A 16020-nucleotide genomic window follows, 5' to 3' on the forward strand; every position below is an offset into this window, starting at 1 on the left:
TTCATCCCTGCATCCTTTCAATGCCAAGGACAGTGTTTTTCACTTAGCAGACCACAGCAAGTCTAACCAAATTAATTAGATATTTCTTAGTGTCAAAGTCTGTGTATGGAAGATCAGTAGACTGTGGCACACCATAGTTTCATTTTAATGGTGTTTAACAACTTTTAAAGGTTGTAGCATGGTTGATCCAGTAGCAGAACCATACCAAATGTGAAGACGACAATATAAAGGAACAGGTTGCCCTTATTTTTGTCCTCAGCTTTAATATATGTTTAATACATATCATGCTTAATACATGTTTACTAATAAGGACAATAACAGTCTCATCTGGAAGCTTCTCTTCTTCACTTCTCTCTCTCTAAGGGTTGTATGCTTACAGAAAATATTGTTTTCTAAAATGTTTTAAGTAGACTTCAACTTCATATTGTAATTAGATAATAAGCATTGCTTAGGATGCCTACATGTTGTTGTTGTTGTTGTTGTGTGACATCGAGTTGGACACGACTCCTAGCGACCCCTCCTTGGGTTTCTGAGGCAGTATCACTACGGAAGTAGATTGCCCCATCTTCCTTCCGAGGAGTGGCTGGTGGGTTTGAACCGCCAGCCTTCTGGTTAGCAGTCAAGTGCCTTAGCCACTATGCTGCCTACATGTTACTCAGTAATAAATAAAATTTGAGATGTATTTATAGGAAATGATGCATAATATCTTTTGGCTATAATAAAGCCAATGTAACAAAGTTTAGAATGCACCACATTGAAAAACAAGCTAAACAAAAACAGCAGCCTATATAAATTCATGTTTTATTTATTATTGCTCAAAGTTATGTAACAATAGGTTCAGCAAGCTGTTGGATTCTTAAACATATTAGAAAAACAAAAGACATGAGAATGACATTGGTAAACAATCCATACAATAAACAGATTCACTCATTAATATTATTTTGCTTTTATAGAAACTTTTCTTGGTAAGAAAATATAAAAATGAAATTTGAAATTAGTTCCTGTCAAAATCCAATTAATATCTGAATTATTTCTAATTGCAACTTAATTATCAGCTTACTGAAAAAAAAATTGTAAAAGTGCTTTTCAAGAGTTACAATATAAGGAAAAATAAGTCTGTCTAAATATTTTGTTGTAAAAAAGTTGACAAAATTTATCAAACTCAAGAGAGAAAAACAGAAAATTATGAATTACTTTTTAAAATAAAAAGCATGCTTTGTGATAAGGTCTCTTTATCTTAGTAATATTAGAAGCATTTTTTGTTTTGTTTGTTTTAGAAAATGCCATCAAATATTCCCAGGAAACACTTCATTTCATCAGCTGCATCATCAGGATGATACCTACTGAGGGAAAAAAGCAAACCTAAAATAATTATTTTTGCAACATAATTTATTTTAAAATGCGTAAGTAATGTAATAGCCCACTGCCTTTGAGTTAATTCTGATTCATCGTGACCCTATATAATGTACTAATAAAGATAAAATGGATAAACTTGAAGATTGCTGTAAGGTTAATATATGAAATGTGGCTAGTGGGTTTCAACTGCCAGCCTTCTGGTTAGCAGTCAAATGCCTTAGGTGTGATGCCACCAGAGCTCCCTCAACATGCATAACCTTGTAAAAAGTCTATGGTGGTGGTAGTGGTGGTGGTGGGGAGGATTAGACTTTGCACAATGGTTGCTGTCAGAACTGACTCAAAGATAACGTGTTTTTCAAATGGTGAAAAGCAGGAACCAAGTGTCTTAGATACTTCTCTAAGCATACTAGAAAGTAATGCCATTTAATCAAGGTGTAAACAGGTTTTTAACCTTTGACTTTTCAAGGAGCAGAGGGATATTGCTACAGAATTATCCATAAAAATGGTAAGCAGGGAGGTCACTGATTAAACTTAATCTGACTTTTTCAGTGAACCATTTAAACTGTGAAAGAACTGGTTGGCTAAAATACAATTTGAACTTTTGAAGAATTAACTGATTTCATGTAACTGTATGCTTCATATAATCAACTGTTCTCAAGTGACTTTATGCTTTACACAATCAATATATTGCATTCAAACTAGTAACAAAAAGTTTATCAACCCAATATAATTTAAATAACAGCATTAAACATACAAATTCTCAAAAATCCATACTTTTGATGTTGTAAATCATCTTAACAAGCTTAGCTTACTATGAATCTAAAATTTCAATGTCTTTATTAAATAAAATGTTTAGGGTCTACTCTTTAAATGGCACCTTGGAACCAAGAAAAAGGAATGCTGAATTTCTTTGTAAAAGTTTTTTATTGGTATAACCTTTAAATATCTTTAAAGAGTTCTTACCTGAAATCAATTTTCTTTTTACATTCACTGTTTCTAACAAAAAGGTCCACATTCTTAATAAAATTTGAAGAATTTGATTTATTTTCAGAGTGAGTAAAGTATAACTTTTTAATCTCTGGTGAAAGACTTTGTTGTTTCTTCTCTTGTAAATGGACCTATATTTTAAGGCAAAAATGATCAATCACTGAAGTTTAACTATCCAAGCAGAATTTATGCTAAGGCTTTTATGCTTACAGAAAAAAAAAAAAATCCTAAAATTTAAGAATTTAAATCTAAGAAAAACAAAGAAATGTATTGTCTTACAATATTTGTATTTCCAGCTTGTTGAGGTAATTTCGTCATGGAGGATGAACTGAACTTGGAAACAGTAGAATTTGATAAATTAATATCTGGCTCCTCATGTGAAGAAACAAAGCTACAAATTAAAATTAATTATTTATAAAATATAGCAAACAACATACTATTCTAATTTGGATCAATAGTTATTCTTTGGGGAATAAAATTAAAGTTGACCATATTTATCATAAAAAAAAATTGATGCTCTGTTTCTTAGAGTCATGGTGAGTGTCATTTATGTCCTTTCCTTTAGGCTAAATCATAATTTATATATTCTAAATAAATGAGAATACTCTTTCTAAGAGACTATAGAAATAATCATTCAACAATTTTTTTAAGTCTTATGTTTAATTGTCCATTCCCTAGAAGTCTGTATATCTCTTCTAAATGTCACTAGCTTAACTTTTTTTTCCCACTGTACATACTTTTGTATATTTTGAAAAAAATTAAACAATAATTATTTTTAAATACATATATCGAAAAGGACAATTATGAACTCCTAAATATCCTATCTTCCCTCAATAATCAATTATGGATTCACCTCCAGAAAGTACATAGCTTTAGCCTAAACGACCTATAAATGTAAATACCCTGAATATCATTTCATTGGGTGAAGTTGAATTAATTCTTTTCTTTTTTTAAAAAAAATATTTATTGTGTTTTAGGTGAAAATTGACAAATTGGATTCCCATTCAACAGTTCATACACAGATTGTTCTGACACTGGTTACAACCCCTGCGATGGGCCGGCACATCCACCACTTCCACCCCCCTGCCTGCTTCCATCCTCTAGCTTCCCTGCTGCTTCTTGTCTTCTCATCTTCGCTCCTGAATAAATGTTGACTGTTGGTCTAGAATGGTTACTTGTTTAAAGAAGCACCTTCCTCACAGGTATTATAATTTTATAGGCCAATTTATTATTTGGCTGAACGGTGACTTCTCAGAGTAGCTTCACTTCCAGATTAAAAGGGAATGTTAGGGTGACCATCTCAGGGGTTCCTCTAGTTTCTGTAAGTCCAGTAAGCCTGGTCTTTTGTTATGAATTTGAGTTTTATTCTGCATTTTTCTACCATTTTAACCAGGACCTTCTATTGTGTCCCTGGTTAGAGTGGTTGGTAGTTGTGGTAGTGAAGGTTGTGTGTCAACTTGCCTGGGCCTGGTTTTGAGTGGCTGGGCAGCTGGATGTAGTTATTCTCCATGATGAGACTGGTAATCAACTCCATGATGGAAGCCACAGTGAGCAGCTGCTGCCTTAGGGATGTGCTTTGCTTCCAGTACATAAGACGACACTTTGAGAGAGGTCTTGAGCTTTTTTGCATGCTTGGAACCTGCATTTAGCTGAGTCTTCATTCAGCAGCCTGCCATGTTGCCTGCCAATTTTGGGACTGTTTTTGAACTTGAACTAGTGACCTGCCATGTTGCTTGATAATCTTGGGACTGTGCCATTTTACTTGTTGACCTTGGGTTTGTCACCCTCAGCATCCAGTAGCTGCCTGAGTTAAGAGACAACTTCAACTCCAGTGGGCCAGGAGCAATTGGCAGAGTTGAAGCCCAATGTCAAGCATACATACTTACCACTCATATATATTTTGTTTCTTATTACTGTTGCTGCAAAATTGTATGTTATAGCATTTACTGTAGTCCTTTAATCTTGTGTATCTCTCAGTACTTTCATTTACATTGGTCAAGTTGTGCTGACTTCCCCATACTGTGTACTACCTTTCTCATCACCAGAACAACATGTGTCTACTATTTAAGGGATCCTACTTTTCCCCCCATCCATGCATGGTATCCATCAAAGAATTGCTTTCTGTGTGTACACCTAGTCTTGACTTTTTATAAAAGTGGTATCATGCAATTTGTCCTTTTGTGCTTAACTTAATTCACTCAGGATAATTTACTCCAGATTTGCCCATGTTATATTTCAGGATCCTTTATCATTGTGTGGTTTAACTTTTAATCTCTGTTTCCAATTTTGGTTTTACTTTAGATGGACATCTTTCGTTATCTTCTTATGTACATATACTAGAATTCATTCACCCTTAACCTTCTGTATTAAATTCATTCATTAAAAAACATTAATTATTCACGACCATATGCCAGATAAAATACTGGGAGCTGAATATAAAGTGGTAAACAAACCCTAAGGGAGTTACCATCTAGTAGAGGAACAGACAATGAATAAACAATAAATATATACATAATTATAAATCCTTAAGTGAAATGAAGGAAATTAACTGGGTAATATGATAGAAAAAAACAGTGTGGAAACATAAACCCTCTTTGAGGAAGTGACAATTTAAGCTTACACTTGAAGGCTAAACTGTGATAGTCATGAAAAGGGAAATGAGGAGTGGGTGGGGATAGGGGATAATCACATGTATTATAGAATTTTATCTTTTTTGTCTTTGGTTAATAAATATCATACATACATGGCAAGGAATTAAAATAGTAAAAGGATATAAAAGGAAAAGCAAGTCTCCCTCCCACCCTAGATCCTTAGGTCTCACAGGTCCTCTTCCCAGAGTCAACTTCTGATACAAACCTCCCAGAGACTTCTTGACAGGATCCACTTTTTAAATGACTTATCTTCTGTTAGCCACTTCTAAACTGTTTCAGAATTATTTATAGTTTTCTAAAGGTTTAGTGCAAAAAACAAGTTCAAAATGCCTTGCTATAGCCCTACTTGTGTATTACCTACCTATTTTTTCACTTCTCTACCTCCATGAAGAACAAGGCTCTAGGAATTGACAGAATACCCATTGAGATATTTCAACAAACGGATGCCCCATTGGAGGCACTCACTCAGTTATGCCAAGAGATTTGGAAGACAGCTACCTGGCCAACTGACTGGAAGAGATCCATATTTGTACCCATTCCAGAGAAAGGTGATCCCACAGAATGTGGAAATTATAGAACAATATCATTAATATCACATGCAAGTAAGATCTTACTGAAGATAACTCAAAAACGGTTGCAGCAGTATATTGACAGAGAACTTCCAGAGGTGCAAGCTGGATTCAGAAGAGGACGTTGAACAAGGGATATCATAGCTGTTGTCAGATGGATCTTGGCTCAAGGCAAAGAATACCAGAAAGATGTTTACTTGTGTTTTATTGACTATGCAAAGGCATTTGATTGTGTGGATCATGACAAACTATGTATAACATTGAGATGAATGGGAATTCCTGAACACTTGATTGTACTCATGAGGAACCTGTATCTTGACCAGGAAGCTGTCGTTCAAATGGAACAAGGGGACACTACATGGTTTAAAATCAGGAAGGGAGTGTGTCAGGGTTGTATCCTTTCCCCATACTTATTCAATCTACATGCTGAGCAAATAATCCAAGAAGCTGGACTATATGAAGAAAAACGTGGCATCAGGATTGGAGGAAGAATTAACAACCTGAGATATGCAGATGATACAACTTTGCTTGCTGAAAGTGAGGATGATTTGAGGCACTTACTGATGAAGATGGAAGAATATAGTATGCAGTATGGATTATGTCTCAATATAAAGAAAACAAAAATCCTCACAACTGGACCAATAAGCAGCATTACGATAAATGGAGAAAAGATTGAGGTTGTTAAGGAATTCACATTGCTTGATTCTACAATTGACACTAATGGAAGCAGCAGTCAGGACATTAGACAATGTGTAGCACTGGGCAGGTTGGCCACGAAGGAACTCTTTCAAGTGGTGAGGAGCAAGGATGTCTGCTTGAGGACTAAGGTGCACCTGACACAAGCCATGATATTTCCAATTGCCTCCTATGCATGTGAGAGCTGGACAATGAATAAGGAAGACCGAAGAAGAGTTGATGCTTTTGAGTTGCGGTGCTGGCGAAGAATGCTGTAAGTACCATGGACTGCTAAAAGAACTAACAGATCTGTCCTGGAGGAAGTACACCCGAAATGCTCCTTGGAAGTGAGAATGGCCAGACTTTATCTCACCTACTTTGGTCATGTTGTCAGAAGGGACCATTCCCTGGAGAAGGATGTCATGCTTGGTAGGGTGGAGGGTCTACAAAAAAGGGGAAGGCCTTCAATGAGATGGATTGACATGGTGGCTGCGACAATGAGCTCAAGTATATAGCAAGGATCAGGAGATCTGGTAGCATAGTGCCTAAGGCACTTTACTGCTAACCAGAAGGGTGGTGGTTCAAACCCACCAGCTGCTCCTCGGAAGGAAGGCTGAGCAATCTACTTCCGTAATGATACTGCCTCATAAACCTAAGGTGGGGTCACTATGAGTTGGTCTGATTTGATGGTACATAACAACAACAACAACATAGCAAGGGTCACAGAGCTGGCACGGGATTGGGCGGTGTTTCGTTTTGCTGTGCATGGGGTTGCTATGAGTTGGAAATGACTTGACAGCACCTAACAACAACAACCTCCACAGTATTCATTCCAATTTGACACTTACATCCGTTTATTCTGTATGACTCAGAGTTAGGACCAACAAACAGAAGTGGTGAAAAAACAAATTTTAGCAGATATTTTACAAGATGCTGAATGGTCTGAGATCCAAACATGGAACAAGCAGCTTTGGACTGAATGAGCCCCTGGTCACTGGAGCTGTCTTGGTAAAAATGGCATGATTACTTGCCAATGATGCTGGATGATGATTCAAGAATCTAGTGGCAGAGGTTCTAAATGGCATATAAAGTTCCCTTCAGCTTGGGAATTATCTGAAATCCATTGGTCTGTTATCCTGATGCTAATGATCAGTAAAATGACTAAATAATAGCAACATTTTCAAAAGATATCACAAATTTAGTATTTTCTAAAGGAGAAATAAATAATCTTTCATTAGAAAACTGGCCCCTGAATAAGAAGTTGTCAGTATTCTCTTTGGGGGAAGTTTTGGTTGTAGTCATAACTTATCATGCCTGGTTTTTAATCAAGGCTAGAATTTCCAAGTGCATTTCAGACTTCTATAAAAGTACTTCCAATTGTGGGAGAACAGAAGGGAAGTGCTTTCACAGGGAGATAGCTCAGGGGCAGGAGTGCATGGAAAGGAAGGACACAGGGAAGAGATAACTACAGGGAGGAAGTGGGAAGAGGAAAAAAAAAAGGAGGAAAAAAGTACTTCAAATAGACCATTTCAAGAACGATTAGCTTTCCTTTCCAAATTTCTTATTTTCCTATATCCTTAGATAACAACATCTCTATTTATCAGTTACCAGGCTAGAAATACAAGAAAACTTGTATGCATCATTAAATCTTCCTCCTTCTTCTTCAATATCATATACCAACTGCCAAATCCCATGTGCTTTGTCTCTGAAATGTTTTAAAAATCCAACCCTACCTCTTGTTTCCCACTCCTCAGAAGGAAGGATAGGCAATCTACTTCTGTAGTAATACCACCTCGGAAACCCAAGGAGGGGTCACTATGATTCCGGTCCTACTCCACGGCACATAACAACAACCACTTCCTGTTTCCATCACTCTGCCTTATTTTAGGTCTCATCAAAGCCTGCCTTTCTCATTGGTCACCATACTTCTGGTGGTCCCAGAAAATTCACAGTACATATTGCTGATGTAATTTTTCTGATCAAATTGTTGTTCTTTTGCTTAAATATCTTTGGTAGCTCCTCACTCCCTATGATGGACATCAAAAACTTGTGGCTGATGGCCTACATCAGGCCTACAGACATTTTCTTCTCTTCTTTTTTGGGTGGTGGTGGGGGTGGTGGTGGTGAGGGAAGTCCTGTCAATTACATTTTAAAAAATTAGTTGTCAAAATTTAAAAATCAGGAGATGTAGCATAAAACTTCAGATTCCTAGCTTTTCTTATTAACTTGCTGTCAGAATATTTGATAACAGTGACTCACATTTCCTGTACAGCAGTAACTGAATGGAGCTGAGTAGTGGTTCCTACCCTTAGATGGGGCTTTCTATAGTTGGTGTTGACCTACGAATTCCTAAAGAAATCTCAACTTGTGACCATGAACTACTGGATAAAGTATAGGTGTCTAAGTAGGGCATTTGAGGCCCTATTCAATAAGGTCTTGGCAATCTTAGCCTTAATACTGTGGCATCATATACCATACTTTACTGATCCTTGGTCTGGGTATGCATTTTCAAGTCTTATTCCTTTATAGATGTTTCTTTCTACCTGGAATGTTATCCTCCTTTTTTCCATCTGTCAAACTCGTACTCATGATCAAGGCTTGTAAAATATGATGATTCTTGGGTTCCAGCTCCAGAGACTATGATTCAGTAAGTATAGAGTGGGGTCCAAGAATGTGCATTTTAAATAACACTTCTAGGTGATTCTGATACAGGTGGTCTGACAACAGCACTTGGAAAAACACAGCTCTAAAATTAAGAGGGCTTAGGTTGGCTAATGCCTTATAGCTTCTCTGACATCTAATGACTTGATCCCCATCTCCAATTACATGTCAGTAGGACAGAAAGTTATAAGTATTCCAAACCAAAGTTTTAAAACTTGCCTTTTTGACATTTCTCTTTGGAATTGGCTCTTTGACTCTTGGATGGTTAGCTTATGTCCCCTGGTACTTGAATTCAAAGTATTTCCAAATCCTATGTAAAGAGATAACATTTTGAAATAAAATGCTAGGAAACAGCTGAAATGAACTTTTTACAATTTTAAAAAGCCTCTGTCTAACAGACATAATCTGGTTAAGGAAAAAATAAATAATTCTTGTCAATACTCAATTTTAATTTTCATAGAGAAATAAGGACCAAATCTAAGGAAGTAAAATTACAATACACATAGGTTACCTTCTTTGGAGTCAAAGGATGCAAAAGCCACTATTACTTATTATTTTCTTAAAATTCATGTAAATGATGAGGTCTAAGTTCATTCAGTACTTTCAATGATCTGTGTATATAATACATTCATTTAAAGTACTCCATAAATGGGGGGGGGGCGGATTATGGCATTTATTGAGGCTGATTTTCCTTGTGCCCTCATAGCGTAAGGCTACCTCATGGATTAGTACACATTGCCTACTAACTTGCAGTACTTTTGAACTTTTAATCTAGGGTAGGGACTGGTAGTTATCCAGTGGTATGGGAAACTGTGCCTATTTTGTGAAGGTGGTTAAATCCTGTTCCTTTGGAAGAAGTATTCAGTCTTTAGGTAATTCTTAAGGCCCTGAGAGAATAATATTTGGACCTCTAATTGAGGCAGATTTTACTTAAAAAAAAAAAAAAAAACAGCATGAGTAGTTTAACTAAGTAGTAGTTTACTGGGGATCTGTGTCTGCACTAAAAAAGCTGAGGGACTGATTTCCTTCTGCCAGTCCTCATGGAAGAGAGTATCTCCATCTTGTCATGTACTTACTGAGATTTTAACTTTTCTATTTTAGAGAAATAGAGTGAATTAGTCTGTAACTCATAGAACTAAGTCTCATTATTTTTGGCTTTTATATGATTTAAATACAATTTCCAATAAAAAAAAGAAATTAATCCTTTTTCTATTTATTTCTACTAGAAATAAAAGTTGTCTTTTATTTTGCTAATAGATGAACCATTTTTTTAAATGAAACAATTTTGTCCTTCACAAATAGTAGCAGACATTTGTGCTCTCAAAATGGATAACATGATTGTCTGTTCTATGAGAGAAAATTCAATCAACAATCTGAATTTAAATACTGTGCCAATAAGACTTTACACTAGAACATAAAAAGCTCTTTTGCTGTATCATCATAATGTAATAACCTTAACCTCTGTCCTTCGTGTGGAGGAGTAATACTATTTATAGAAGGATCACAATGTGAGTTTTGCTAAAAATTATCATATTGAGAACCCAAAGCTAATTAAATAAGCACACACAAAAGGCAATGAAAATCAGTCTTAGAAGTCAAACTGAAAAATATTAGAAGAAATTCTCATGAAGTTATTTCATGCTAAAATACAATTTTACCTGATGTTTTTGTCTTGTCAGTTTCAGTTGAAAAGCTAGTCATTTCTATTAAATTCTCATCATCAAAATCATCCCAAACATCATTTCCCAATTCAAAGTTTACATTCAAAACTTCTGAAAATGAGGAGTTGCTTTTAGTTGCATCTGTGAAACTTTGGTTTCCAGAGGCCAAATTTCTGTTCAGTAGCACTGTTTGAGGAACTTTCTCATTTGAAGTTCTAAGATGGTTCCATCTAGAAAAATCTGTTATGCATATAGATAAAAGGGTATAAAACGCAAAAAAAAAAAAAAACACCCAAAAACCCACAAGCATCATTATTTATTGATAATATCAAACACATCTTTTCACTAACTAAACAGAGGTCTTGAGCAGTAGTTTTCAAGAGCTTTGGGTCAAGCATTGTTGAATACTGTGTCACCCAATTCTAGTTACCATATTTACATGGAATGATAGTTGTACTACTTATTGATTCTTTTAGACAGCATTAATTTTCCCTCTTAAATCCTATATAGAAATGATCTTACTCCAAGCTGGATTGTAATAGTTTCTAAAATGGTCATCCTCTGTTTAGATCTTCTCCCTATAAGCTAATTATGAGTACTGTTATGAAATATTTGTCCAAAGTATATATTCATTTTGCTTGTGTTAAAAACTCCTCAGTGTTCTCTACTATTTGTAGCCTCATTTTTAAGAAGACTACTTGGGCTAAAATAACACCTCTCTCATTTACTAGTTATATGATCTTGGACAAGCAATTTAAACTCTCTAAGTCTTGTTTTCTCCTTTACAGATTGGGGTGAATAATAGCACCTACCTCATAAGATTGTTATAGAGACTAAATGCCTTTATTTGTGCAATTTCCCTCAGTAGTGTGTTGATAAATGTTTAATAATCAGCTCTCCAAAACATACACATTTATGAATATATAAGTTTATTATAAATATTACTGATATAAAGGATATATAGCACACAATTTATAAATAATCATAAATAAAATAATCATAAAATACACAGCATGATTAATGAATTTCATATATCTAATTGATTCTAACTGAATGCTTTCACTGAGTTTTGCCAAACTCTCGTAGTTGTGATTAATCTGTGGTTGCAACTGACATATGAGTGTTGTTCTCACATGAATATTATCTGATATTTCTGTTGACTTTAACAAGTAAACAGCTCTGGTGGTGTAGCGCCTAAGGCATTTGACTGCTAACCAGAAGGTTGGTGGTTCAAACTCACCAGCCGCTTTGTAGAAGGAAGACAGGGCAATCTACTTCCATAAAGATTTACTGCCTTGGAAACCCAATGGAGGTCACTATGAGTTGGAATTGACTTGATGGCCATGAGTTTGAGTTTGGATGTTTTTGGTTTTTAAAAAGTAAGATGAAAATGAAACAATAAACACAAATGTTGGAACTTCACTCATTCATCATTAATTTAAGCAACCTCTTTGCTGAATCAGTAGTTATCAAATACTAGAAGAATATTTCCTCAATTTTTTTGTGTTATTCACAATGTAATGGCTTTAAACACAAAACAGTTAAGTTTAATCTGCATTATTACCATTTTTTTTTCTATCACTGTCTTAAGTATACACAACCAGTAAATCACATCCTGATTTGTAGTATTTACTGATTTCCTATCATAACTGATTTCATGCTATCCATGTAGCATCACTGAATGCAAAGTTGGGAAGAGGTGCACAGTAGTGCCCCACTATAGAGAGGAAAGAGCAGATATGGGAGATGTTTAGAAGGCTAAATAGAAAGGACTTGGTGATTAATTAGTTGTGGGGTGAAATATTTAGGGTGACTCTTCTGCCTTTAGCAGCTTGGAAAGTAAGAGGCTTCATTCACTGAACTAAGAAATATAAGAGAAGGAGCAGGGTCAGGTAGAGAGAGGACAGAAAATGTAAGGATGCTGACACATTAACTTTTAGATGGGTAAGTCTAAAAAGGTGATTGTATAGATGAATCTGAGGCTAGACAGAAGGCTCTAGCTGGGAGATACAGATTTAGAAATCATCAGAATATAGTTAGTAATGGTAGTCATGGGCTTGGGTAGTATGATATTTAAGGCTGTGTATCAACTTGGCTGGGCCTAGATTCTAAGAGGTTTAAACAGTTATGATGTAGTCATCCCGCATGATGAGATCTGATATAATCTAATTACATCCATGATGAGATGTGCTATGAGCAATTGAAAGGGAGTTCTCTCAGGGGTGTGGCCTGCTTCACACATACACACACACACACATACACACACACGCACACATGAACTTTCCTGAGAAGGGAGTCACTATGAGTCGGATTTGACTCAATGGCAGTGAGTTTGGTTTTATAAACTCAAAAAGCCAAACTCACAGCCATCGAGTTGAATCCCATTCATAGTAACCCCCTTCTTGGGAAAATTCATCTATATCTATATCTATATCTATATCTATATGGTGGAAGCCTCAGGGACCTCAGAAGCAACAGCATACAGAGGTTTCCAACAGCTAAGGGAGACAAACTTGTCTGTCAGTTTGTCATCCTGTGAGTCTTGTACATTGCTGTCAGGCTTGAGATTGGTGTTTCAGACGCCAGCAGAGTTGCACATGGTGCTCAGGTTTCAACGCAGCTTACAGACTAAGACAGACTAGGAAGAAGGTGAGGCCATTCACTTCTCAAAAATTGGCCAGAGAAAAGCTTATGAATAGTGGAGAAACACTGTCTGATACATTACTGGGGAACTTTATGCATAGCTTGGAAACATTGTCCAACACAGTGCAGGAAGACTAGCCTCTTGGGTTGGAAGACACTCAAAATAGGACTGGGAAAGAGCTGCCTCATTAGAGTAGAACCTTAATGATATGGATAAAGAAAGTCTTTCAGGACCTTCAAGTGCTGATGTGGCATGACTCATTGAGGAGAAACAGCTGCAAACATCCATTAATAATCGGAACATGAATGTATGAAGCATGAATCTAGGAAAATTGGAAGTTGTTAAAAATGAAATGGAACACATACAGATTGATATCCTAGGCATTAGTGAGCTGAAATGGACTGGTTCTGGCCATTTTGAATCAGACAACAATATGATCTACTATGCTGGGAATGACAAATTGAAGAGGAATAGTGTGGCATTCATCATCACAAAAGATGTTTCAAGATGTGTCCTGCAGTACAATGCTGTCAGTGATAGAATAATATCCATATTCCTACAAGGAAGACCAGTTAATACGACTATTATTCAAATTTATGCAGCAACCACCAAAGCAGAAGATAAGGAAATTGAAGATTTTTTAAATCAACTTCTACAGTCTGAAATTGACCAAACATGCAATCAAGATGTGTTGCTTATCACTGGTGACTGGAATGCAAAAGTTGGAAACAAAGAAGAATCACTGGTAGTTGGAAAATTTGGCCTTGGTGACAGAAATAATGCTGGAGATTGCATGGTAGAATTTTGCAAGACCAAGGACTTATTCATTGCAAATACCTTTTTCAACAACACAAACAGCAGCTATACACATGGATTTTGCCAGACAGAGCACACAGGAATCAGATTGACTACATCTGTGGCAAGAGGCAATGGAAAAGCTCACTGTCTTCAGCCAGAACCAGGCCAGGAGATGATTGTGCAACAGACCATCAACTGCTCATATGCAAGTTCAACTTGAAGTTGAAGACAATTAAAACAAGTCCACAAGAGCCAAAATATGATCTTGAATATATTCCTCCTGAATTTAGAGACCATCTAAAAGAGAGATTTGATGCATTGAACACCAATGACTGAAAACCAGAAGAATTGTGGGATGACATCAATAGCATCATCCATGAAGAAAGCAACAGGTCATTAAACATACAAGAAAGAAAGAGAAGACCAAAACGGGTGTTAGAAGAGACTCTGAAACTTGCCCTTGAGCAAAGAGTAGCTAAAGCAAATGGAAGAAATGACAAGATAAAAGAGCTGAACAGAAGATTTCAATGAGCAGCTTGAGCAGACAAAGCCAATTACTATAATGAAATGTGCAAAGACCTGGAGTTAGAAAACCAAAAGGGAAGAACATGTTCAGCATTTCTCAAGCTGAAAAAACAGAAAAAAAATTTAAGCCTTGAGTTGTAATATTTAAAGATTCTATGGGCAAAATATTGAATGATGCAGGAAGCATCAAAAGAAGATGGAAGTAATACACAGGGTCACTGTACCAAAAAGACTTGGTCGATCTTCATCCATTTCAGGAAGTGGCATATGTTCAAGAACCAGTGGTACTGAAGGAAGAGGTCGAAGCTGTACTGAGGGAATTGGCGAGGAACAAGGCTCTAGGAATTGAAGGAATACCCATTGAGATGTTTCAACATACAGGTGCCTCGCTGGAGGCACTCCCTTGGTTATGCCAAGAGATTTGGAAAACAGCTACCTGGCCAACTGACTGGTAGAGATCCATATTTGGACCCATTCCAAAGAAAGGTGATCCCACAGAATGTGGAAATTATCGAACAATATCATTAATATTGCATGCAAGTAAAATCTTACTGAAGATAATTAAAAAACGGTTGCAGCAATATTTTGACAGAGAACTTCCAGAAGTGCAGGCTGGATTCAGAAGAGAACATGGAACAAGGGATATCATTGCTGATGTCAGATGGATCTTGGCTCAAAGTAAAGAATACCAGAAAGATGTTTACTTGTGTTTTATTGACTATGCAAAAGTGTTTGATTGCATGGATCATAACAAATTGTGGATAACACTGAGAAAAATGGGAATTCCAGAACACTTAATTGTACTCATGAGGATCCTGTACATAGATCAAGAGGCTGTCATTCAAACAGAAAAAGGGGACACTACATGGTTTAAAATCAAGAAGGGAGTGTGTCAGGATTGTATCCTTTCACCTTACTCATTCAATCTGTACGCTGAGCAAATAATCCAAAAAGCTGGACTATATGAAGAAGAATGTGGCATCAGGATTGGAGGAAAAATCATTAACAACCTGCAACATGCTGATGACACAACTTTTCTTGCTGAAAGTGAGGATGACTTGAAGTAGTTACTGATGAAGATTGAAGAATACAGTCTGCAGTATGGATTACATCTCAAAAATCCTGACAACTAGATCTATAAGCACCATTATGATAAATGGAGAAAAGACTGAAATTGTCAAGGACTTCACATTGCGTGGTTCTACAATTGACGCCAATGGAAGCAGCAGTCTGGACATTAGAAGATGTATAGCCCTGGGCAAATTGGCTGCAAAGGACCTCTTTTAAGTGTTGAAGAGCAAAGATGTCTTTGAGGACTGAGGTGCACCTGACACAAACCATGGTATCTTCAATCGCCTCATATGCATGTGACAGCTGGACAATGAATAAGGAGGACTGAAGAAGAGTTGATGCTTTTGAGCTGTGGCGTTGGTAAAGAAAGTACTGTGGACTGCTAAAAGAACTAACAGAACTGTCCTGGAGGAAGTACAGCC

At 36.4% G+C, this 16020-nt stretch overlaps 1 protein-coding gene across 1 annotated transcript in view; it reads right to left on the reverse strand.

Moving 5' to 3' along the window:
- Nucleotides 1-1273: 1273 nt before the first annotated feature.
- HFM1 (helicase for meiosis 1) overlaps nt 1274-16020 on the reverse strand; it is a 116901-nt gene continuing 102154 nt past the window's right edge. Inside the window, exons 34-38 of the mRNA XM_007936041.2 lie at nt 10558-10671; nt 9119-9209; nt 2623-2734; nt 2320-2474; nt 1274-1343 (exon numbers count right to left, since the gene is read on the reverse strand). Coding sequence (XP_007934232.1) covers nt 1274-1343; nt 2320-2474; nt 2623-2734; nt 9119-9209; nt 10558-10671 — 542 coding nt within the window. The remainder of the gene's footprint in view (nt 1344-2319; nt 2475-2622; nt 2735-9118; nt 9210-10557; nt 10672-16020) is intronic.

Source organism: Orycteropus afer, unplaced genomic scaffold, assembly GCF_000298275.1.
Source record: "Orycteropus afer afer isolate SDZICR_OR568_19922 unplaced genomic scaffold, OryAfe1.0 scaffold00033, whole genome shotgun sequence".
NCBI classification, from domain to species: Eukaryota; Metazoa; Chordata; class Mammalia; order Tubulidentata; family Orycteropodidae; genus Orycteropus; species Orycteropus afer.